Source organism: Bombus flavifrons, chromosome 10 (assembly GCF_040668555.2).
Source record: "Bombus flavifrons isolate JBK064 chromosome 10, iyBomFlav1_principal, whole genome shotgun sequence".
In the NCBI taxonomy this organism is placed as follows: domain Eukaryota; kingdom Metazoa; phylum Arthropoda; class Insecta; order Hymenoptera; family Apidae; genus Bombus; species Bombus flavifrons.
In genome coordinates this window covers 3,011,696-3,036,573 of record NC_138451.1, presented here as the reverse complement: position 1 = coordinate 3,036,573, position 24,878 = coordinate 3,011,696, and the positions used below count along the sequence as shown (strand labels likewise).

The 24,878-nt window shown below is 36.4% G+C and overlaps 4 protein-coding genes and 1 long non-coding RNA gene across 12 annotated transcripts in view; 1 reads left to right on the top strand and 4 right to left on the bottom strand.

The window, feature by feature from the left end:
* Positions 1–112: 112 nt before the first annotated feature.
* On the bottom strand, positions 113–3,664 carry LOC138183984 (aldo-keto reductase family 1 member B1-like). 5 transcript variants are annotated; one of them, XM_069121584.1, is made up of 7 exons: positions 3,522–3,664; positions 3,369–3,490; positions 2,017–2,184; positions 1,412–1,528; positions 669–1,076; positions 408–556; positions 113–326 (listed from the first exon to the last, which is right to left on the bottom strand). In XM_069121584.1, exons 2-7 carry the CDS (start codon positions 3,402–3,404, stop codon positions 284–286), a joined length of 921 nt encoding a protein of 306 aa, XP_068977685.1. In that variant the 5' UTR covers positions 3,405–3,490; positions 3,522–3,664; the 3' UTR covers positions 113–283. The 5 variants fall into 5 exon arrangements, with proteins under 5 accessions (XP_068977685.1, XP_068977681.1, XP_068977683.1 ...); XM_069121580.1 differs by lacking the exon at positions 3,522–3,664 and adding an exon at positions 2,709–2,799 and having other exon boundaries at positions 3,369–3,508; XM_069121582.1 differs by lacking the exon at positions 3,522–3,664 and adding an exon at positions 2,709–2,809 and having other exon boundaries at positions 3,369–3,506.
* Positions 3,665–5,157: 1,493 nt separating this feature from the next.
* On the bottom strand, positions 5,158–7,949 carry LOC138183982 (tRNA (guanine(26)-N(2))-dimethyltransferase). The gene has a single exon (XM_069121578.1). The coding sequence runs from the start codon at positions 6,690–6,692 to the stop codon at positions 5,163–5,165; it is 1,530 nt and encodes a 509-aa protein (XP_068977679.1). The 5' UTR covers positions 6,693–7,949; the 3' UTR covers positions 5,158–5,162.
* Positions 7,950–9,248: 1,299 nt separating this feature from the next.
* ringer (tubulin polymerization-promoting protein ringmaker) lies at positions 9,249–17,096 on the top strand. Of its 3 annotated transcripts, none has more exons than XM_069121590.1 (4): positions 9,249–9,426; positions 12,905–13,304; positions 13,688–13,820; positions 14,436–17,096. In XM_069121590.1, the coding sequence occupies exons 2-4, from the start codon at positions 12,913–12,915 to the stop codon at positions 14,613–14,615; spliced, it is 705 nt and encodes a 234-aa protein (XP_068977691.1). In that variant the 5' UTR covers positions 9,249–9,426; positions 12,905–12,912; the 3' UTR covers positions 14,616–17,096. The 3 variants fall into 3 exon arrangements, with proteins under 3 accessions (XP_068977691.1, XP_068977693.1, XP_068977692.1); XM_069121592.1 differs by having other exon boundaries at positions 9,251–9,367; XM_069121591.1 differs by lacking the exon at positions 9,249–9,426 and adding an exon at positions 10,610–10,803.
* Positions 9,489–10,377, bottom strand: LOC138183992 (uncharacterized). Its single transcript, XR_011174214.1, has 2 exons — positions 10,235–10,377; positions 9,489–10,005 (listed from the first exon to the last, which is right to left on the bottom strand). It is a non-coding gene; the product is annotated as an uncharacterized LOC138183992 (long non-coding RNA).
* A 549-nt stretch (positions 17,097–17,645) lies between the features above and the next one.
* The window catches only part of rols (zinc-RING finger and ankyrin repeat domain-containing protein rolling pebbles), a 41,115-nt gene continuing 33,882 nt past the window's right edge, over positions 17,646–24,878 (bottom strand). For both annotated transcript variants that reach the window (XM_069121576.1, XM_069121577.1), the window contains exons 5-15: positions 23,520–24,149; positions 23,080–23,411; positions 22,706–22,984; positions 22,134–22,577; positions 21,818–22,024; positions 21,097–21,363; positions 20,710–21,005; positions 20,127–20,575; positions 19,666–19,967; positions 18,977–19,396; positions 17,646–18,734 (exon numbers count right to left, since the gene is read on the bottom strand). In XM_069121576.1, the coding sequence (XP_068977677.1) occupies positions 18,432–18,734; positions 18,977–19,396; positions 19,666–19,967; positions 20,127–20,575; positions 20,710–21,005; positions 21,097–21,363; positions 21,818–22,024; positions 22,134–22,577; positions 22,706–22,984; positions 23,080–23,411; positions 23,520–24,149 (3,929 nt within the window). In that variant the 3' untranslated portion in view covers positions 17,646–18,431. The remainder of the gene's footprint in view (positions 18,735–18,976; positions 19,397–19,665; positions 19,968–20,126; positions 20,576–20,709; positions 21,006–21,096; positions 21,364–21,817; positions 22,025–22,133; positions 22,578–22,705; positions 22,985–23,079; positions 23,412–23,519; positions 24,150–24,878) is intronic.

Sequence of the window (24,878 nt, the reverse complement as noted above, 5' to 3'; positions counted from 1 at the left end):
GTATATAACTTGTTACCCTATGCCGATATACGAAATATGACGATATATAGGATTCCTTAGTTTATGAATATTGAAGAAAGGTGGTAGATATATATATTTTTTTAAGCAGTAATTCTTTTTATAACAATGATTTATTAAAAATAGAAGTAATTACAAACATGAACGAAAATTACATAGAATATATGTTCTTATATATATAATATACGTTTAATAAAACAAAATGCTTAACGAAATATTTAATAGAATAAGACAGTTATGTAAAATAGTGAATCTATTTTCTCTTTTAGAATTCTATAGTGAACGGATAGTCCTTGTGTCCCTTAAACCTAAATGTAAAACTTCGTTGTAGTTAAAATGTAAAAACAAGAAATATACACATTTAATCACTGTATCCGCATATTACTTACTCTGCAGCAGGACAAATACGAATTCCGCGGTCAAGTGTATTGATGGTTGCAATTTCCTGTGATGTTAACTTAAAGTCGAAGATATTGATGTTTTCCTTAATACGTTCCTTTGAACTAGACTTAGGTATAGGAATGGTACCAATGTCGATCTATTGATAGAATAATTATTTCAATTAAATGTTTGAAGTCCATTGCAGCGCATTAATTGCTTTTAAAAAAATGCTTGTTTCATAAACATCTTTTTATATATTTATACATTACCAAGTATCGTAAAACAACTTGCGCTGGAGTCTTCCCATACTTTTCGCTAATCGCGATTATTTCTGCTGATTCGATGGTAACTTCTGGATCGCCAGGTTTCGCCCAAGTACGCTTAGGAGAACCGAATGGGCTGTAAGCCGTGATAAATATGTTACGTTGCGTGCAGAAATCACGTAGTTTTTTCTGATTTAAGTTTGGATGACACTCCACTTGACACATGACAGGTTTGATTTGGGCGATCGATAAAACACGATCGATCTGTTGGGAGTTAAAGTTGCTAAGACCTATACTTTTAGTTAATCCCAGCTTTACACATTCTTCCATAGCTCGCCACGTATCGAGATAATCCACGTCTCCATACATGGGATTACCTTTCTCATCGACTGGCCACAGACCTTCAGAATTTTCCTAGGATTATAATGTTTTTACATAAATAATGCAATCATTTCTTTCAATTATTTTTCAAGCTTATTATGTCGATACCAACTTGAACGGAAAAACGAATTAATAAAGTCATTCGGATGATAATTCTTCTTTTTACAGATCTACCTTCTTATATACAGTTTTATTTTTGTTACATCACATTTTAAAACTAAAATTAAATTATATCGTATTTACAGTTTGGAATAAAGAATGTTCTAACTGAAATTGATTGGTCTTAATTTCCTAATAGTAAAAAGCTCTGATTAAGAGACAATCCGGTCAACAGATTTGGAATGCGTAGTGAAGTTATGCAATCTTACATCAAATCCCATGGGCCAGTGAATAAGATAAAGATCAACATAATCGAATCCGAAATTTTCAAGTGATTTTTTGCAAGCTGGTACTACCAATTCTTTCCTGTGCATCGAATTCCATAACTGAAAGTACAAAAAAGTTAGTGTTGAGGTTGATTGATAGAATAATGAGTGGATGAATTTGTAATAGAAAAATATATTGAAATAAATAAAGGTATAAGTATAAGTATAGTGTATGCTGGTCCAGATCCTCACTCTTACAGTGTTACAATACAATAGAAGCAGCTATGATAGGGAGCACGTTCATATATTTATAGCAAAGTATATTACCAAAAAGTTAACCTTGTAGTTCTAGCTGAAGGCTACAAGAAACAGCAATAGAAATCTACATATAGCTCTTTTGTTTCTAGATCTTGTAATCCAAGACATAATTTATATACAAGGGCACAATAATATGGATTGAATTTTTTGTATCATTAAATTCCATTCTCTTCGTAACAGTGGTAAAAGAATAGGTGTAGAGTTTTTCTTGAAGTAATTACTTCAACAGTTAGTAGCAAAATTAATTAAAAATTAAAAATTAGAAACTTTGTCATTAGGCAGAAAATTACCTTTGTTGTGATAAATAAATCTTCTCGTTTTACCACACCCTCGGCAATTTTATCACGTAGAGCTTTGCCAATTTCCTTTTCATTGCAGTAGATATAAGCGCAGTCAAAATGCCTGTAACCGGCATCCACCGCGTCTCGCACTGCTTGTTCAACAACACCTGGATTGTCCTTAAAAAATTTACATGAAAAAATTATCATTCAGTGGTATATATATTATCATACTCTGTTTGATCTTAAAAAATTTACATTTGAGATTTTTGAAGAAAATTTTGTAAGGTCCTTCCTGTTGAAAGAAACACTTTAATTGCGGAAATCGTGAGATCTATGAATAATTCAAAGCTTTAAAACCACTATTTTGTCGTGTCATATAATGTTATTGTGTTTTTCTCCATTTTCATCATTCTCCATTATTAATGGAGAGAACCTGACTATAAAATAGTGATATGTAATAATTTACAATACGATAAAGAACTTTCAAACATACCAGTTTAATAATTTTGTAAGTAAATTAGTCAGTAAATGACAAATAATATCTATTTTTTACATTGCTTTCTTTTATTTCAAATATCCTTATACTTTATGTTAACTAGAAATCTGTCAAACGTCTCTTTTAGAATATAAAGTAAAAGATTTGGCCGATACTTTCGTACATCTGTGCATTATCATATATTATTTTTAAACAAAATACTCACTCCAGCTTGCCAAGTACCAAGTCCTAAGACAGGGATTTTTTGTCCATTACTTAAAGTATGCGTAGGTACAGCCATCCTTTAACAGTTGTTACTGCAACATGCTATATCAATCACTCTAAAATTCACATATTAGAATGAACTGCATTTATAAATGTTAAGATAAGTTCCCCCCACTTAACAACTTACATACCATATGTATGTTAGTCTTCTGATATGAAGCAAATTATTATATAATTAAAATTATACTGTTAGTTGATTTGGTATATAATGTATAATGTATCTTCCTTTATGAATATGCAAATTGATTTTATAAAAATTATTGCAAATGAATATCATATGATATTATATAACAAAGGTATTAATTGTAAGATAATACAGTATTAATCTGCATACTGGGTCGTTCCCAACCAGTAATTTTAGATTTTTTATTTTGTCTATATCTTTGTTTCAATTTCGTTTTGTTTAAACAGTTTAAGATAAGATATATACAGAAACGTAAAAAGGTTATGCATAAACTGAAATGACTCAGTATGCAAACGACATTAGCAAAAATAAGGTTGTAAACAAAGAATTAGGAATATTGGCAAAGCTAGAAAATAATTCAACAGTATATAAAATACGGACGCATGCATATATTTTATATGTTATTTTATATATTACCTCATAGAGAATGTTCAGAACATGTTTTAAAATCATCGAAATCGAGCTATTCGGCAAGTTCACCAATATGGTGGTCGTTTTCAAGTTTCCTGTGGTTTTCGCACAAAACCATTAGTGTCGTTACATTTCTGTAACGAATGCATGCACATGCATGCATGTACAATACCCTAATGACACTCTTTTCATGAGAATCCATCCATATAATGAAATGTAGCAATGATCAAATATTATTTATCATGATGCTAACATAAAAAAATGTTTACATACATGTATATTACATAGATATGTTCACTATGGCTTTTTTGCCCGGTATGGTGTATCCTATGTACCTTGTATTAACATTAGTATGTCTTTACATATTGGCAAAGCTAGAAAATAATTCAACAGTATATAAAATACGGACGCATGCATATATTTTATATGTTATTTTATATATTACCTCATAGAGAATGTTCAGAACATGTTTTAAAATCATCGAAATCGAGCTATTCGGCAAGTTCACCAATATGGTGGTCGTTTTCAAGTTTCCTGTGGTTTTCGCACAAAACCATTAGTGTCGTTACATTTCTGTAACGAATGCATGCACATGCATGCATGTACAATACCCTAATGACACTCTTTTCATGAGAATCCATCCATATAATGAAATGTAGCAATGATCAAATATTATTTATAATGATGCTAACATAAAAAAAATGTTTACATACATGTATATTACATAGATATGTTCACTATGGCTTTTTTGCCCGGTATGGTGTATCCTATGTACCTTGTATTAACATTAGTATGTCTTTACATACACACACAATTTAAAATAATCAATAGTCAAATCAAGTTAATTTCACAATAAATAAATATGAGTTAATTTATTTCTTTATGTCAATAGAAGAAATATAGTTTGTCATAGCATTATCAATTTCATTAATCATTATTATAATTATTTGATCTTCTATTAATTCTCGCTTATAAATATTCGATAAAATTTACGTCTTCTAAGTTAAACTTTTTGTGACTTATTTTAGATTCTTTAAAAATATATATCACGCGTGTAAACATATTTATTTATCTCAAACGATAGTATTTTACTGGTGGACGTAAGTTTTGTTTTTCACTTTAGTACAGATATAATTAAGTATGTCCATCCAAATTAAAGATGTTTCTGCTGTCATTCAGAAATATAACAATATACCATTTTTATTAATAATATTCTTTTGCAAAATGTAATTTCTTTCTTTTATTTGTCTTATTAATGGTTTTCTCTTACTATTTTACATATATTGAAAAACATTTTCTCGTAAGTTCCCCAAATATTTTTCCAATTTCCATTTTTGAAAGTTTTGAGATTAATGTATGCGGATTCTGTTTTCTTTCGATAGACTTTGTTTACTTGTAGTTTTTGTAGTTGATGCTTTGTAGTTCTACTAAGAAAGTTACTTAATTTCTAAGTATACTTTAGCATTAGATTGTTGATCATTATTTCAGTTTTTAGAGTTTTAACTTTGCTTTACAAACATGTAAGTGTTTTTCCATTAGCATTGCTGTTAATCTCATATTTTACTTCGTTAAAGATTTCAAATGTAAGCACTGAAACACTTTCATTACAGAATGTGAAGAGAAAAACAATATTGAATTTCAAATTATCAATATATTCGTATATATAATTTTATGTGTTACAAAACACGTACAATGTATGTTTTATCAATGAAAAAATTTAATGACTAAGTATTCGTTTATATACACTTGTATTTTTCATGAAAATTTACGGTATAGGTACAAGAATAGATATAAATATCTTTATAAAGGCTTTATTTTCTCAGTGTCGTTTGTTGATCGTGGTTTTTCTTTTCTGGAATTTTTATTTTGATTTCTTATCTTTTTCGAATTTTCTACTCCATTTTCTAAGTCTATTCTCGTTCTTGCACGCGTACCAGGGCCCCAGTTGATCGTAGGATTTTGTTGAAATCGCGTTAGCTTGTTTTGCCTAGATAATGGATTGGCCAGAGGATGTATATCAAACGAAACGTTCGTTGTCGTTGGTGTCTTTAATATTCTTATCGCGGGGCTATCATTTGATAGTTTATCTCTTTTCACGGAATTATTTTTTTCCCATGCACGTACAATATCCCATATAACTTCATTTGGAGCATCCGTCTTTACAGATGTTTTGCAGGCATGTGAATACGATACACAATATCCTGCGTTTAATAATGCAGATCGAAATGTTAACATCGACGGTGTAATACATTTGATTGTAGACATTAAACGACTAAGAGTATAATATAATGGAACATCTAATTCTTCGCGAATAACATTTAAAACTCCTTCTATTCTTTTTAATGTTGCCAACTTCATTTCGTCTAAATTACATAGAAGATTAGATACAAAATGTTGGTCATGCAAAGGACCTAACCATATCGGTCCCCCTTCATGTTGCCTATGCTGACAGATTTTACAAAGTTGATCCACATAAGGTAAAGATGCTAATTTGTAGCCTCCGGTAGGCTTCTTATAACATAATGGTTGAGTGTTGATGCTTTCGCAACCTGTGCATTGGTACACCATTCCAATTTTAGTTGCATTCTCTTTACATTTAATTTGACTGGAAAATATTTTAACAAATACTCTTATATAAAAATCAGCACTTATAGAAAGTACTGGTACTATGTATCTACCATACCGCCCTGCGTGTGAAGCAATACTTTGCAATAATATTCTTAGTGCCATTTCATGGCATGCTTTAGATTTCAAAGAGATAGCTCCATATTTAAGATAACAAGTTTCAGGGGAGTTACCAGCTAATACTGCCATATCTGTAGCTGTGATCATAAGCAGTCCATCGTCTGATACACATTGTACCGCACCATCTAGAAACGTTGTAGGACAACCATATGGGTCTAAATCTATTACATCAAACTTGTCCTTTCTACTTTGATACATGAGCAATGTTGCATCTTCGTGACTTGGTTTTATAAGATTTTCGACTCCATTGTGTTGTATATTATTTTTAATGCTTTCAACTGCCTTCGCAGAAATATCATTGGCTACGATTTGTTTTATGCCTTTCACTTCTTTGGCATACCGAATGCTACGTAAACCAGTAGCAGATAAAGCTTCCAATATGACAATTCCGTCTTGTTTTTCCATGTCCGTCTCTGTTGGTTGCTTCTTTATGCCTTTTATGTAAGTTGTTAACACAGCTACGCTAAGATCTCTGTTAAATTCTTGAACAGGATTATAAAATACGTTTGTATTGTCAACTAAAATTTCTGCCTCTCCTTCCTTTATACTTGTATCCAATTTTGGTTTTTTTACACACTGTTCCATGTTATATAAAAATACACAATTCTTAGACCTCAAAAATATTCAATTAAGAATTTCATATAATCGAAAGTATAAAAATAGTTGTATTTTCTATCTAATATCTTAATATGGTTAGTAAAATTTTACCTACGAATATATTAATTTATTATAAAATATTCTTTTAACATGTGTGTTTAAACATTAAACAATATACTAAACAAGGTAATTTTTTGGTTATGTTTACTATAATCTGTGAAACGTTACGCTACTAATATGTAGCATTCTGGTAGTATAAACATACAAATTTAATATGTTTTAAAATATCAAGTGGTGTCAATATAATATTGTTAAGTATAATTATCATATATTTTATAATCATTAAATTAGATAATGTGCATAAATAGGTTATATTTTTGCAATAATAAATTGTTATTAGATGTACACTGTAATTTCGCATTTCACCAGGCGATGACAGTATTGTGCTATACCTATTGTCGGTATAGCATTTTGTCACGGCGACGTTACTTCGTGACTTGCATACCGGCTTAGAAATTCAACACTGATTTTAACGTTCTCTATCAGAGAGGGATTTTCCTATCTGCCTAACTTGATAAGGATTTATTAACAAATGAAGATCTTCTTGTAGCAACTAACTTTATTATCCGTGAAGATTGAATTCAATGTAGCTCTTATGTTTGCCGTAGCAAATCGCAGAGGCCGTAAGAAACACTCTGATCTTTTTACAGGTCGGTATTTCAGAACTTGAGACGCAAAGTCCCAGTTAATGTCACGTCCGTTCCATACTTCGTCAGTGTAAGTATTTTTCGATCAATCTTAAATTGAAAACAGTTTTAATTTCTTGAGGTTGAAAATAACTTGTAAATTCAAAGTCTAAAAGAAATTGTCCACCTCGAAAATATATACGGTATTGGAACTTTTAGAATTTTAGCGTAATGCAACCACAAACGAATATCTCGTCTGTGATGCAACTTGTATTTAAAGATAAAAAAAATTAAAGAATTATTAACACAATAAAAAAAAAGAGCTTGATCTGTCATTCCCTAAAAAAATCTATTATATTATCGATTATGCCTATTTTCCCCATCCTACGTACTTACGTAATTCATCCGTAAATCAAACAAGTTTGTTTCGTTTGTAATCTGCCTACAATGAAGCAACAAGCGACATCGTTTATATGCATCGTGCAACAAGACCTTCGATCAAATTTAAAATTGTCACATTGTCACGAATTTCACTCCGCAAAGAATCTTATTACGACATGTATTTCAAGTGTTATACATATTTATTTCAAGATTCTCCCGTGACATTTGACACGAGGTAATAATGAAAATTCGTTTCATAAATTGTATAATGATAATAAATTATCATAATTAATAATTCACCCACTTTACCGACGCTTAATCTGTGCCCAATTGATGTTGTATAGCTGTAAGTCAGTACAGTCGTTAGTACAGTTAAATAGCCGCCAGATAAGTAACCGATAGGAACGCCCTTTGCTCACGCGCGCTTCTCACACACGCGTACCCATCGCAATCTGTCGTTCAGTAAGTTGACAAGCGAAATGCATATGGTTTTGCATTATAACTTCTCATTTATTTTTTTATTCGATGATTAAGGAAATTAAAATTAGAGAGTCATCTTCTACATGGACGTAACGAGGAATCGAGTAAATGAACAACTGGCGAAGTGTGTAAATCATTAGCTGACAGATAAGTGGTCGCTGACTGGAAAAATCCGCTTCTAGAGCCCCTAGCGCAGCTACTTATTTGTCGACAACTATATGTAAGTGCACGCTTCGATATAGAAAGGAGTAATCCATAATTTTCATAGCGACTCGAGGGTCATAACGCGTAACTAGTTAACGATCTGTCGTTTCGTGATCAAACATTTATGCGTACGTTTTCTATACCTGTATGTTTCGTAGATGGTGGGGATAGCCACAGCAAGTCGTATGACCACGTTATTGAGTCATACTACTTGAATGTACAAAAGTCAACTTCAGACTTCTCTGGGACCCATGGGAACAGGTCAAGGATATTGTCAGAAGTCGATTTCGTGTATACACAGGAGCTTTTAGACGGAAGCATTTATCCGCTGTGATTGATGGAACCTTAATATTAAACTTTGGGTTTGTAATCGTGGAATAGATTTAGAATTGATGGAATAAAACCGACGAATGGTTAAGCCTACTATGCCTACACTACATCCGTATTGCTTCATGTTGCATAATAAAAGTTCCAACATTTGTAGAAACTTATACAGATAGACGTTAATATTATCTATTATTTGTATATTTCTTCGATATTATCGCTGAATATCGCTAATCATATCGCTGAATGAGTACATACATCGCGTACATTAAGCAAACACTCGAGGTTATAGATTATATCGCGATAATTTGCCATTGCAAACAGAGAAACAAGTAATATATTGTATAAAATGAATGATTAATGGACAATGAATAATAAAGATTTTTATGCGTAGAAGAAAGTAGGTGACAGAAGTGGCGAGTATAGTTGAAGGTGTTACTGGTGTAGGTGGGGATGATGTTGGCGGCAGTAGTGGAGGAAGTTCAGTTTCGTTTTCAGTCTCATCCAGGCTGGAATTGCGGCGATGAACGCGACTAAAATACACTAGAAATCCGGTGTTCAACCCGACGAAGTTCAAGAATCAATACAGTGTGTGAATACTCTGAAGGGGTTGCACGGTGGTGTGTGGCAATAAATTAGCTGAAAAGGTGACCACTTCTACTAATCGTCCTAATGCATTATCATAATCAAGTAAAGAAACGGGATTCAATTTATAATCAGTTATTCCAATTATAATCATTTTATTCATATATTTAGCGACGTACAACAGCACAACATTGTAATTATTAGCATTTTTAACGCCAAATGATTCGATTGTACATTGATAATGGGGATAGATAAAATATCAAAGTGTGTCTCGACTAATTTTTCTCTAAACCACTCAGGCCCTTTTAAATAATATCGACACGAATTTCATTCGTTCGGTTTGCTTCCCTTAGTCGAGCGGCGACTCGGCTATTTCGATGCTTGTCGTAATATCGTTGACGTAATGACCAAATATAAAAGCGAATAAAGGCATCCCGAGCAGAGATAACGAGCATCGCACAGCTTTTCCAGAATACGAACGAGAACGACATCGACGAACGTTCACTGGCTACAGATAAAGAGAAACGAGTTCGTTTCGTTGTATATGTCGGAATCGCGTGTTTAGTCTGTTATCAAATATAACGATGCAGTCACATAGGAAATTCGCTTGCCAAGAGCCTCGTCCAAGTTGCAACTAGTTTCTATTTATTAACAAAATACACAATTACTGTATATAGAAAATGAATAATAAAGAAACAATTTAGGGAACTCCTAGCGAAAGAAGCGATTTCCTATCTATGCTTTTATTCTTATAAAATTCTTCAGCAATTTTATTTAACAAATACTGAATTACCAAATAACGAAACAATTTAGAAGGCTGTTATAATGGTCGACTTTCGTCAACGTTAACGAGTCAATAATTATTATTACCAGCTTCGTGAAATTTCCCATCTATTTCTCAATTTTATCAGACATCAAGTTCATCGCTAAACTTTAGACAGGCTGAAAATATCACTCACGAGGATTTTAATAGTCTGTCTGATCGTACGACGAGGCGTTTTGTTAGAATGGGACCCCCGCGGGTCTCATTTCGGCTGCAGCCAAGGGTGAAACGCAGTTTCAAAGATATATCGAGAAGGGTGACTGCGTGCTCCGTTGAACGAGGAGATCGATATAACACATGCGCCCTACGGCACAGATTCCTAGCTGAAACCTGCGTTCAACAGCATTTCAGCTTGTACACAAACCGCGGCTCCAGTGTTCTGTGTTCTCTGTTCCCTTCCGTCGCCAGTCGGCTCGTTCCTCTCTCGCGATAAATTCTTTCGAGCAAATCAACGTCTTATCAGTCGTATAGATCGATCATTTTCATTAATCGTGACAATTCGTTTAGTCTGCAGAATGATGCAGCAGTGATTACATTTTTGTTCTTCTTCGTCCGGTGCCATTGCGCGTAATTAGGTTCGCTCCTTCGACTTCTACTTCGGGTACTAATTGATACGGTGAGTTCATAATGCAATATTAATATTATTATCTATCTTTTATCGTAGAATGTCTTCGTAGTTCTTGATAGACTGGATTTTTATAGAAAATCGTATTTTTATAATTATAGATAAAGAAATGGATTTTAAATAGCGGTTTATTTCATATGCGATAAATCTCTAAATATTAATACGAGTTTACTTTGAATATTCGATTTTTCTTTGGATCATGGATTTGGATTGGATATATTTTATTTAGGATCGCTTACTTTAGACATTAGATTTTTCTTTGGATCTTGTATTTTGAATATTTTCTATACGTTTGCGTATCGTAGACATTTTGTACGTTCTTGTACTTTTATTACAGTTTAAGCAGTTTAATCGTTAAAAATTGTTTATTTAGCAGAAAAATCGACGAGAACAAAGGCCAGTGTCACAGAGATTCGTGTCTGTTCCTCACCTTAGTACACAAAATGCGCTCATTCGACACCTGATCGGTATTACTCAATCGCTCCCCGCTTCCTGTTCCTTGCTAATTGCGCTAACACGAATGTCGTCGTAATCTCTATTTATAGTCGTGAAATAACAACGTTTCTCCAGCTTGTTGTTGACCTTCTGCTGTTTGTACCGTTCCCATGCGGGCAAAGACGAATTCACCTGACCATTAACCAAGCAGTAATTAACAATATAAACGAAATATAAACGAAGTTTTTATGAACGATGTTTCATCGTAAATAAACTGTCGATGATATCGACGAACATGAAATCGGCGAAATAATTCGTCGTCTTTGAACAAATGGAAAATGAACGATGGATTCAATTAGATTAATAATAAACTGTTAATAAACTGTTATGAACACGAGAATGTTTGCGGATAGCTTCAGATAAATTACGATTCTATTAGCCTCGCTAATATTAGCTTCGTTTTTCGATACTTTACGGTTTGAGAGAAGCACGCGAAGGTTTTTATTAACTCGATATTTCCATAGAAAGGAACATCGTGTAATAAAAGGTGTACAATGTATTAGAAACTTTTCAAAATTTTTACGTAAGAAATTTTCTATCGATGTTATTGATCGATAGACGATTCATCGTTAAATAAATTCAATTTAAGGACAGCTCCGATCATTTTGTCTAGCTACACCATTTAAAGTTACTCTATATTTATGGAGCCTTAAAGTATATCTTCTAGACCTTATTATATTTAGAAAAAGATACAGATAAAAATGTCCATAATGTTTTATATTTAGAAATGTTTCCCTATTTATACCACTGTACACGTGGTGTATAGGAAACTATGGATCGGTAATCAAAGAAATGGGCTACCAAGAGATATCATTTTCCAAAAGACAAAGTGTTTCATTCCTGTCATTTACACAACGAGGTGTCTTAACTGAAATGACGATAAAACCGAATGATTTATCAGAGAATGCTCTTTCCCTCGGAATATAGAAAGTCAAATAAGAGCTGCAGTCGTTCTATTGTAGTTTTGCCTCCTTTATTCGCAACAATGCCTCGAGACACAATACTGTCTACGTAAAGCAAACCAATATGGAAGAGTACAACTATTCCCGATAGCCGATCGAGTCTCAAAAACCTGTTTCGTCATAGAAATTCTGGACTGATTAACTCAATCGAGAATCATTGTTTGCAACACGTCGATAAGATCGGCTAATGGATTATTCCAAGACGCGCAACTGGTATCGATTCGATCAACGAAATTGTATTGGATAGATATTAAATAACGAAATTAATAGAACAGATTTCATTTATCTGCGTGAAAGAGGTTTACGTAATCGTGCGTAATTTGCGTGAATTAAGGAACGCCGTTCTATCGCTGATTAGCTCATAAGTGTCAATTTCACCGAGCCGCCTACGGGAATTATGTTAAACCGATAGCTCGCGTTACTTGACCTCAAAACGTCGCCGATATGTCTACCTAGATGTTAATAGCGTGTACATACATTTAGCGTCGCTGTTTTTTGCTCAAACTTGACCCTGATTCGCTCGCTTTCCATTACACGATGCATTTCTCACGCTGAGTCTACCAAATCGGTGGATCTTCGTTCTAGCGTCAACTGTTTCAAATCATGCATCCTCTAATTTCTTCATGATATTTTAGGTGCAAATATGCAAGCCGAGAAGACCGACAATGAAACTGAGAAAAACGACACGAAGATAGAGCAGAACGATGCTCAGGCGGAGAAAAGCGACGCTGAAGTTGAAACAAAAGCGGAGACGAACGATGCGAGTAAGAAGTCAGCCGAAGAAGCAGTGACTAACAAGGCAGCAAATTTGAAGATCGAAGACGACAGCGGAAGTTCGGCGCCTAGCAGTCCCAGTGCCACGCAGCCTGCAAGCTTTTTGGCAAGCTTTAAGGCGTTTTCGAAATTCGGTGACCCAAAAAGTGACGGGAAACTGATCACGTTGAGTCAGAGCGACAAATGGATGAAACAAGCGAAGGTGATCGATGGAAAGAAGATCACTACCACTGATACGGGCATTTACTTTAAGAAACACAAGTACGAGAATACCGATGATGGGAATAATAATTATTCATCGATTATTTACCTTTCGAAGCATTTTTTCAGATTAAAAATCAGATTTCTGAGGAAGAATTTGCTATTCTTATTTTATATATTTTATGTATTTTCTATATGTATTATATATTTGTTATTCAAAACTATTAGTTTTCCAGTATGTGTACGTTAATGTACATTTAGGTTTTACATACGTATGTATGATGTTTTAAAGTAATTTATCTTACGAAGCAATCGTCTAAATGATTATTTGAAAAGATAATTACGAAAAGATATTCATCTTTTTCAATGGTATCGTAGATTTCAACAAAATAATAAACGGATCAGTGTCCGGAGTGTTGACGAGGAATTGATTCTGCTTTTAGATCAATGAAATTGGGTATTGAACAGTACAAAGCGTTTTTGGAAGAACTGGCTAAAAATAAGAAGGTTGACTTAGCAGAGATGAAGAAGAAAATGGCCAACTGTGGGCCACCCGGAGTTACCGGTGGTGCTGTAGTAAGTCTCGTACATAAATACGCTTCAGAAATTTCTTCATTCTATAGTTTACTTCTAGAGAAACGACTAACATCGAACACGGTCAGGTTCATAGTTTATAATTTGATCGATGAGAACAAGTTTCTTCGATGGTTTCATAAATGAATCTAAAGCAGCGGTAGTTTGTTCATTTACTTATCGCGACCTTGTTCGTCACGATATCGACACTGAAGATTTACGATATTGCTACACCTTACCTCTGAATATAATTTGTCAGCGACATGTCTTAAATTCTCGCCTACGTATCATATAATCGTCGAGTAACCTTCTTCTTAATTAGATCCATCTGTGTTAAACGTCTCAAGAATATGCTGGAAAAATCCATATAGCGATTTCGTTAGAGCTAAATTTTTCATTCCAAGTTTTTATTCTCAAATTGAGTAACGTAGATGAATACGTAAGTAATTTAACGACTTATTATATCCTTCGATACCACGTAGTTGCAGTTGTAAAAGTGAAATTTCCATATCGGAGACAGTAAAAATAGGTTTGCGATATATGTACCATGTGTTGTTTTATCATATTGCTTTATATTGCTTTATTTTTACACTATCTATATAACTAACTATTTTTCAGGCGGGCAAAGCGGCTTCCACAGTGGACAGACTCACAGACGTCAGTAAATACACAGGCTCTCATAAACAACGTTTCGACGAGAGTGGTAAAGGCAAAGGAATCGCTGGTCGAAAGGACCTGCCCGATCAGTCCGGCTATGTGCAGGGCTACCAGAATAAAGACACCTACAAAGCCCACTAGCTTCAGATTCGTGCGCTTCTGCGATGTCTTTGACACTCTGTTGTCCCGTCCACGCACTTCATACGAAACGCTACATGTCGCGTTCTTGCCTCTTCACGTTCCTCGACTGGCACAAGGATCTTCCGTTGCAACCTGTTGACACGCAGACAATCGACATAAGGAACGACGATAATCGGCAAACGCGTTGAGAGCTTTCCTCGATAATACCTTTCGGGCGACCCAACGAGGAATTTCAAGAATTTCGCTCAAGATCGATTTCCTTCGCGACGAACAGCGACTCGGGAAGCTGGTGATGGTTTATTTGGACGATTATGCTATCATAGATGATAATGCAATTTTGCAGGATAGTTTATGAAACATCTGCGAGTTGAGCTATTTTAACGAAGATACTTTTTCGTTGCTAATCTTCTGAATGCAATTCCGAAGATATTAGAATATTCATAGATCGTACTGTTCGAATTTTTGACGCTACGCTGTGAACATAGTTTAACGTTATGTGCCTCATTTGCTTTGTACTTTATTTCACACCAGCTGGCTCGTCAGTCGGAGCTTTTTCGCTTTTCACAGGACCATTTATCGCCCGGTCGTGATGCAGTTTCAATGCGACTAATCGTCGCGTTTCTATCATTGCTTCTCTGTACGATTCTCAGTGAATCCAAAGAGCGGGCGATTTTATCGCAATAGGTTCGTTTAAATCGATCATCCAGCCGGGACGATATGAGAACGATATAAATTCTATCTTATTTTCATACTATCGTTGTTACGTTTCGCATGGTTCCGATTTAATATACCTGACTCGCGTTTCTTTTTTCTTGTGCATATTGTACAACAGTTCGACAGGGTCGCAAGTACAAATACTATCGCTCGGTTTTCCTTCGTTTATCAAGCGCTTGTTCGATCGAAAGTTGAAAAGCTACTCGTCAAGGCATTAGTTGGCAGATACTCAAACTTCGAAATTTTTTTTTCTACGCTGTTCTCGATCGTAGATAGTATATGACACAGCATGGAAACTATAACAATGTAGATCTACGCTAATGCTAGTCAGAATTAGTCGAAGTTTATCGAGATTTTACGAAAATTACTGGAACGACGAAATCAAAGTCGCAGAGCAGACAATTCTAATTTCTTCTATTAGGTTGAGTAATGAACTTACGTTGAGCGTTACTACATTCGTATAACATTTATCTATAATCAAGGAATAACTTTTTTATCCTGTTTCTCTATATAAAGATATATATCTTTCATAAAAAGAATTCAAATACGCGTATCTTTACATTCTGCGAACATTTTTGTGATATTCTTCGAAACGTTATAAAATACATACGCTAGGCAGAGGCGAACGAACTTATTACCAAACTCAACGCTTAAGTATTCGTACGTGCTCATGTATACTCTCTGCTATCCTCTTCGAGGGTCATCGCGCGGGTTTTTGGTGCAAAGCTACTTTTTTAGGACCCTCTTGTATAATAATTTACTAAATAATAATATTCGTAAATCGACTAGTTACAAGTTTCAAGTTATACGCCATAGATTTCCTTTTCTACAGCTTTATAATTTTTCAAACGTCAAATAAGATAAAGATTCACTTATAAAAGCTTTCGTTTCTTTTATCAGTAAATTTATTAATATTATACTTGCAATGATATTTATTAGACTGCGATTTTTTATTAAGTAGAGCACTTGTTACAATTTGTAATAGGCGAAACAAATCCCTATATAAATTCTATTTCTTTAAATGTGTTCATACGAACAGAAATTTGTATAGAAATTTGCAATTCGTGTAATATGGCAGAGTAATTTGTATAATTTGACTAATAACATTGGTTCAAGTGTGTCGGATTGTGAAACCGTATATGTACAACGTGTATATGGTCGACACGAAAGGTTGGAGTATACGATGGAATCGTGATTGCATTAATGTGATTATGCGAATTTCGAGATATTTATGGTTACATACACATTAATCGAATTAAAGTGTACTTAAAAGATAACCGCCTGGCGCGCAATGGCGGTAAGACCAAAATCCGTAACTCTCTCTTGGTACTAATTCTCCGAGATATTTAAATGAAAGTCACCGTTTTCAATTTGGAGGTACGACTGTGGAAGCGAAAAGGTACTTTTTTTTTTATTAACAGGTATTTAAAGAATATTGGAACAAAAATATTATTTATTCTATGTTACACCCTCAGAAAAATACTGAAAAGATTATCGTTGATTTAATACTATAATATATATGTTCTTTGTATTCTTTATATTCTATTTATCTCGAAAAATTCTTTGCAATTTTGTTTTTAATTTAGAAAATCATCTCGCTTTCACAAGAGTGCCATCGTCGTATCTGTAAAGCACTTTACGAGTTCTCTTTAATCGATGAATGTACACTTATTTAAGCCATTTAAGGGACAACGTACCTCGATGGATGCTCTTCTAATTTTAGAAGACTTCTGATCATTCGATATAATAAAGGCAAGTTGAAGGAAATTTTTCATGCTGTTAGCCACTCTTTCCTAATATTCTTAGAATAAAGTAGGATTATTTAAGTCGATAGAACGTTTGAGTCAAGCTGTGAAATTTGTCTTGCGATTCGAGTTTGAATATTAAGATATCGAAGTTTGGTTGACCCAAACAACACTGCTGTCTTATCGACGTACGAGGGGGAGGAAATAACGAACGAGTGTCTTTCAATAAAAAGTTGGTTTATTTCGAACCTCTGTGCTCCAAGGCGGAGACGAATAATATCGTAGTTTTGAGTCCGTGCAACATTGTCGCAGACTTCGTCTAATATAAATTCGGACACTATCGATCTTTCGTTTGGATTATAACCGGTTACAGAGGAATAGGTGTAAATTAAATGCTTGGCAAGCGAGTGCATTATAAATACGTCAGCGAGATCGTTGCGTTTCGTACGCGTGGAAAAAATAGCCATTTTGAATTTAATGGCTGTGTAACATATTTAAAACGCTGGAATATCAGAATTCTCTTTCATGGGCGCATTTCTTTTTTTTCCGTTTACGTATACTTTCTGATATAGTATATTAAAAAGAAAATACTGAAAGAAACAGAGAGGAGGAAATAATTAAATAACTTTGATTTAAATTACAACGACACTAAAAACCAATTTCTCATATGCGTAATATAATACAAATATTTATATATATATTTACTATATATATAGAAAAATGTGTATATATAATATATATATTAAACTCTGTATTCGATTCAAAATCGAATTGGACATCGTATAAAAACCCTAACACGGTCATGCAATACAATTGCACATAGAATAAAGACGAAGAGCTTGTAAATCCTTGCTGATTTTCGAGATTAACCAAGAAAACGCAAGGTGGAGGAATATTTCTTCGAATACGTATAACGTACGCAACGAGTCGTATAAATTAAAAAAAAAAAAAGGAAAGAAAACGAGATACTTTATTTATTTTGAATTGCTTGCAAACATTTCGAAAGCAAATCTTAAGTTACGACGGTCATCGTATATATCTTTCGTTAAAGAAATCTTGCAGGAATCGCGAGTTTACTTCAGAAAATATCAACTCATAACTTAAATACTTTAAATACTTTTTACTTACTTCGAATTGCTTTCGAACATTTCAAGAACAAATCTTAAACCACAATGGTCATCGTATATCTTTCGTTTAAAAAATCTTCGAGGAATCGCGAGTTCAGTTGAGGAAAGATCAGTTCGTAACTTAAATACGCATGCAAAGCTTCTTGAGTTTTTGCACTATAGTCATTCTCCTCACTAAAGGAGCATTCTTTTTAACAAACCGGAAGTCTTTTACGACAGAAACAGTAATATTACAACTCTGTGAGTGTGTCGACCGAAGCTCGAAGACGAGATCTGTTGGCGGAATCAATCGATCCTTTGCTGGTCCCTACCCCGTCTAGTCTGGAGACTATTTCTTCTCTCAGAGCCACAAGGACGCGTCTATCCTGTCGATTTTGTGGCGGTGCAATCTGTAGTGCCTCTTGAACGTCCGATAATGCGTCTTCCAAGAGGTCTGAATCGACTCGTGCCTTTGCTCTCGCGTAGAATGCTTCGTATGATACTGGGCGAACTTTCAGAGCTTCGTCAGCGAGCTCGATTGCTTCCGCATATTCCTGTTTGGATAAAAGACAAAAACAATTTGAACATAAATTCCTTAATTCTATTCTCTAAATTTTCTAAAGATTCTACTCTACATATAATCTTGGAACAACTCCATTCAAAAGCTGCTTTGTTACGATAGGAAAAAAAGGAAATAAAGTTGCGTAACATTATACGTATATCTATAAATAACTCAGCTGTACTATGAATGAAAGTATTAGGAAACCTAGTTCGTTCAATATACGCAACTACTCACATTCATCTTGCGCTTGCATCGACTGAGGTTGAGCAAGAAATTCAGCCGAAGTTGCGCAAACGTCTGCAGTTGCAGCATCATGTGACCCTGCTCCTGCCCCTGGCAGTCCTCTTCCGGCGATGCTGGGAACTTTCGAAGAGCGTACGCATATCTGTGCGATGCTTCTTTCAATCTATTCTTTCGATACAGCACGTTTCCATCCTCGAGAAGTTTGTTCAATAAAATTAATAGGACGTCGGGTTTTCCAGCGGCCATTGCCCAAGTGGCGGGGCCCAATTTTGCCCCGCGGCGGAGGAAACACTGCACCACCGGTATGTTTCGACATCCGATCGCTCGGTCCAAAGGTCGCATTCCGTGCAGATCGACGTGCTCGACCGCTGCTCCTTTCTCGAGCAACAATTGCACGAGCTTTGGATTGCCCTGGGAAAATATTGACCGCGACATTACGGAATTGTGAGTTTTCAAATCCCTATCCGATAATAATAAATCGTAATACAGCTAATAGATCGACAGTTTAACAAATTTTACGTCTCTTTTTGCGATATTCCATTTTTCTTCGGATTCTTTGCATTCGATATTTTACATATATTAGATATTATCCGTGCGACGTTGCAATATCTGTACACTTTGAAATACCATTCCCACAAATGTATAAACGTAGATAACAGATAAATGTGAAATAATCTTACCTGGAAAGCAGCCAAGTCCAGAGGAGTTCTCCCAGTATTATCATTAGTGTTCACATCAGCGCCATGATCAATCAGATTCTGTACAGCAGCTAGTCTTCCTCTTACGCAAGCCCAGCAGAGAGCAGTCAGACCTTCCTTATCTCTGCTTTCCAACACGGAACCCTTGTCCAAAAATAATTCGATTAAATTTGTATGACCTTCCGAGGCAGCTAACATTAATGCGGTGCGACCAGCTGGATCCCGTTGGTCCAGAAGAGATGCTGCATCATCCAGAATGGCATCGGTGCTACTTGAGAGCGTCCCTGTAATCGTATCATCAAAATTATTTCCTTCGAGTGAAAAATCTATCTGTCCAGAAACTTCCGCGCGCTATTATATCCTTCGACGTTACAAAAATTCAATCGAGTCGAATATGGCTGAAGAAAAACGTAACAGAATTAAGAATAATTTTTGATATTAACCTTGCAGAAGTCTTTCAGCTGTACCCCAGTGTCCTTCTCTCGCAGCCAGCATCAGAGGTGACAATCCCTTCGCGTTCACAGCAGTTGGACTTGCTCCTCGAGCCAGTAACGCCGATACAGTAATGGTAGAACCATTTGCAGCAGCAATAGTTAAAGCAGTCTCTCCTATCAAAGTGTCAGGCCGATCCACGATCACTTCGGCCATGTCTAATAAATATTCGACAATGGACTCGTGGCCTTGGGCCGCTGCAGCAACCACAGCTTGTTGAGCAGCTTCCTCTCTACCTATTTCTTGCGAACCTTCGATTTCGCTTACGTTGGTTGGAATTACCCAATCGCAGGCTAAGAGATAACCAACCACTGATAATCTTCCGTATCTCGCCGCGTGAACCAAAGGACACTGTCCTGCCATGTCTGTGTGGCCTAGCGAAGCTCCAGCAGCGGCTAACCTAAATCAGGGTTTGGATCTTTTATTGTACGCTCTGTACGGATCTTTAGTATGAATTTTTATATAACTATTATTATATTCGTACCATTCTATACGCGATCGAAAATCATACTAAATTATTCGCACTTAGCTTACCTTCTGACAACATCGCAATGACCACGAGCAGCGGCCAACGAGAGTGCCGTGCAGCCCTGGCTATTTGTTAATTCAACATCAGCTCCAAACTCCAACAGCAAAGAAACCATTTCCACTGAACCCTCATGGGCGTACATGCAAAGGGCTGGAGCGTTGCCCAGATATTCGGTGACATGATTTGGAGATGCTCCTGCCAGCAAAAGCAACCTCGACACCTTAACGTTCGGGCTGTAAATATTCCTCAGCGTACACAACGCCGAAGAGACGCATTCCGTGGACGATGCTAGCCAGATGGCCTAATCGAAGGTACAAAAATGGCAGATTTTCTAATAGATTCTATCTTAACGAATCGTTGTAACAAATGCAAATGTGAAAACAGGTGGTTACCTGTAGATCGCGCGAAGGCCAACACGGAGCAACGCCTCTGTAAACGTGCGCCTTGAGTATGTGATGACCTAATTCGAGGGCTTTATCACCGTCTAGCGGTGCCTGAAGGCGGGACAACCTGTATGCAATGGCTGCATGGCCGAGCCTCAGATCGCAGAGGAACTTGGTCGATTCGCCCTCATCTCTTCTCATCAACCATTCTCTGAACGACGGATGGAAGAACATGTAGGTGTTGTCCAGACGTTTCACGAGGAATCCAGAGAGCATCTGATAGCAAGAGATGGAGAGGTTGTCGTATAACGAATGGGCGGGTTGCGATTCAGTAAGAGAGCATTGGATCGTTGTAGAGAATAAACATTCTTCCGTACAATTAAGTAATTCTTACAAAACAGTGACGATCAACGTTCGATATGATTATTTTATGCACTACTTAACATATCTTTCCATTCTTTACAAAAAAATATTAAGGTACTCTGGTTGAAAGTTGCTCAGTTGATTATTTGAAAAGGTATTTAACTCGTATAATATATCCCTTACGACACAGCAAAAAGTAATTGCACAAGTATACAAAGAGTATATTATAAGAGATTTGTCTCGTTATGACGAAGAAGAGACTTACGTGGTCCACTCAAAGGCAGCAACAGAAAATGATGAATAATTTTATTATAGAATTCGTTTTCCAGTTGTTACAAAATTTATCTCGTTTATAAGAGAAACTTACTTTGAATCTCTGCAGAAAATCCTCCCATGAAACGAAGTGGTTCGTGTTCAGAGAGTTCACCGAGTAGAAGATTTCTGGTAAAGTCAGAGGATATAAAGCAGCCAAACAGACGCCTAATAGAGGTTGAACCTTGTCAAAAGATGTCGCTGTAGGGAACCTGAGGTTGAAGTGTAGTTGGAAAATCTGCGCTAAAGAAACTGGCAGTACCTGAAACACAAATTTCAAACTTATGTTCCAATGTTGTTCTTGATCAATAAAAAAAGAAAAAAAGAAGAAGACAAAATTGAGATACATCGGCAGATAAGATTTTATTCACCTTGTAGCTGGCAGACTTTGCCACCAAGTGACCACTCTCGATAAGATCGAGCGTCAGTTTTGCGAAGAGAAAGCTGCCTCTGGCTAACGCGAGCAGATGCGAGGCAAATCTCGTTTGATTCGCGCTGCACGACGATTCTGCCTTTCCATTCACCGATGCTGTGACGTTCGTTTGAATCGCAGGACTTTGAGCTAATCTGTATCCAATATAGTCGGATAGATCCCTGGTTACGTTGCTTCCGGTGTTATCATTGGCACCTCTGTCTAGAGACACTCTGGTGTAAGGTAGCTGTTTGGCGCATTCAAGTAGTTGCGTTCTTACTGTGCAGACGATTTTTAACCAGCTAGGAAAATTGGGAGCGTGCCTCGTTAGAAAAGACGCTATTGTGTCGCCTCGGTCTGGTCTGTGGTATTCTGCTTCGCACACGGCGTCGATTAATATCACCTGATAACACAACGTTATACCTTTTACATATTAAAAACACTATCTCCTTTTTCATCAAAGAAAACATACATCGCTTTGCGATTAAAACTGTTCTACAACTATTCTCATAAAAAAAGTCTTTTACTTACCATATTGGTGTCAGGCAGTCTATTAGTTTTCTTCAACGTCAACAAAGGTTCGATAATACCTCTTGACAGCGCGAGATCTGGATCGACAGTGCACTCCCTTTGTGACAAAGACCCCTGTATATGGGGTTCGGAGAGCAAATACTCCCTATAGGATATGAGTTGGGGAGCTTGGCATAATTGTGCAGCCAAAGAATGGATCAGGTCTGGTACCAAACAGGTACTGTTATTATCCGCTTGACAGAAATGATACGCTACTACGTGTGACGCTAATTCTCGAACCTGAAGAACAGAATTTTTATCAATTATTTATCGAGTTCTACCAATTGTTTGTTTGCTATCCACAAAAAGAAAGGAAATTACAAATTTTCATGTACCTTCTCATTAGTATAACGAATACTAGCGTGTAAAGTTGAGGTACATCCAATTCTCTCTTTTTCATCGGCTTCTTCGCTGATCTCCGATGGAAGAGGCTGCTCGCGTCTCCTTCCAAAGCAGCTATGCTCCACCAATTGTAAAACTAGCGCAGTCTTTCCCGTTCCAGGGGATCCAGAAATCAAAACTCCAGGACTGGACCCGTTCACCACCGATTCTAGTTCCTGCAGTAGCCATTGGCGACCGGTGAACAGTGGATCAGCTTCTAACAGAGGTACTTCGAAGAATAAGGGCTTCAGCGTCAATTGCGTTGCGTGGTGTTGTATGAAGCGTACTAAAAAAGAAATAACTTTGTTTTATTCCCAAGTTTTATTCGAGGCTGGTTCAAAGAATTTATTCTTATCTCTGCTTCAAAGTTCCAATTTGTGCTTCAAAAACTTACATTTCGTGTCGACGGCGCCCTTAATGTTCCCAGCCCTGGCCGATCTCCTGGCGCAGGAACGTCTATTCTTAAATTGGCCAAGTTCATCACTCTGACCAGGTTGCGAGGCGTTCACGGAATGTCTTCTGGGGGTAAGGGGGCTTGAGCTGCCATTTGACAAGCCCGAAACGGAGACAGACATGGACATCGACATAGACGTAGATGCAGAAATCGACGTAGAAATGGAAGCCAAGCTTCCAGCACTGTCACAGTCTCTGGACTTGCTCTTCCCTTTGACCTTTGTCTTAGGCTTAATTGGACACCTCAAGGCTGCAGCAGCTTCAGCTTCGCTGGACGTTCCAGTCAAAGTAGAGACTGGACTCGTATTCGTAGAGGCTAGAGTTTGAGTTTCGAAGCTGGTCAGACTGCTAAACGAAGCTGCTGAACTATCATGACCCTGAATAGGGATCCTGGATTGGCATGCACCTGTACTGGAACGATTGGAAACGCCAGGTAGATCTGTTGTGTCTACACTGCTGCTTGCTCGAGTGTGATTTGAGCCAAGAAGGAGACCTAGCCTCATGTGGAGGTCCGATTGGGATGACTTCCTCGTCTTGGAGGACAACGGTTTCACGCAACCTCCTTCATCGTCTGAGGGAAGAAAGAAACATTTGGTTGTTAGATGGAGTGAATGACGGTTGAGTAGGAAGAACGATGCATAAATAAAAACCACATGGGAACACGTGTTTTCAAGATGCAGAATCCACTAGATACTGGTATCATCCCCATATTGAATTTTATCGCAGTTAATTCTCAATTAGTGTGACACAGAATCAAATTGGTGATGGTAAATAATAAAAATAAATAAGTTCTTTGAATGGCTTAATTATGTCTAATTATATGTATCGATAATTTAATCTACGTCACACCCATTAAAAATTAAAAATCTCGACCACTCCTTTGCGAAGATTTGTTTATTTTTTTCTGTTTTTGTCGCACTAAACGTGTCCAATCTGAAAGGGGAGCAATTCGTGCTACAAACACACCACGCGATGTTGTCGAACTAAATCGACGTTTCGTGCATGCTTCAAACTCTGCTAGTGTTCTACCGGAAGTGTGAGGGAGGATAGGAAAGTGCCAGTGGGTACCAAGAAATTACTGGATAGTGAAACGAGTGTCAATCGAGCAGTCTGTGCATATACGTTTCATCGATTCTAAACGCGCGAGAAGATGCACACTCGGTTTCTAAAGCGTTCTCCCTGCCTGTAACTTTGATCCTCGGGTCGATGAGCTGGTTCAGCCCATCGTTTGCTGTCCCTTGACTGTTGCTCCACAACGATTTGATTTTCCCCAGTACTACACCCGGCCATCGAGACTTCC

Bases quoted from the DNA above. Each gene is read 5' to 3' on its own strand.
- LOC138183984 (XM_069121580.1), bottom strand. From the start codon at position 2,783: ATGGCTGTACCTACGCATACTTTAAGTAATGGACAAAAAATCCCTGTC. The intron at 1,529-2,016 runs GTAATTTTCTGC...TTGTACTTTCAG, and splicing joins ATTTATTTATCACAACAAAG to TTATGGAATTCGATGCACAG. The intron at 1,077-1,411 runs GTAAGATTGCAT...TTATAATCCTAG, and splicing joins ACTGGCCCATGGGATTTGAT to GAAAATTCTGAAGGTCTGTG.
- LOC138183982 (XM_069121578.1), bottom strand. From the start codon at position 6,692: ATGGAACAGTGTGTAAAAAAACCAAAATTGGATACAAGTATAAAGGAA.
- ringer (XM_069121590.1), top strand. From the start codon at position 12,913: ATGCAAGCCGAGAAGACCGACAATGAAACTGAGAAAAACGACACGAAG. The intron at 13,305-13,687 runs GTACGAGAATAC...TTCTGCTTTTAG, and splicing joins ATTTACTTTAAGAAACACAA to ATCAATGAAATTGGGTATTG. The intron at 13,821-14,435 runs GTAAGTCTCGTA...ACTATTTTTCAG, and splicing joins GAGTTACCGGTGGTGCTGTA to GCGGGCAAAGCGGCTTCCAC.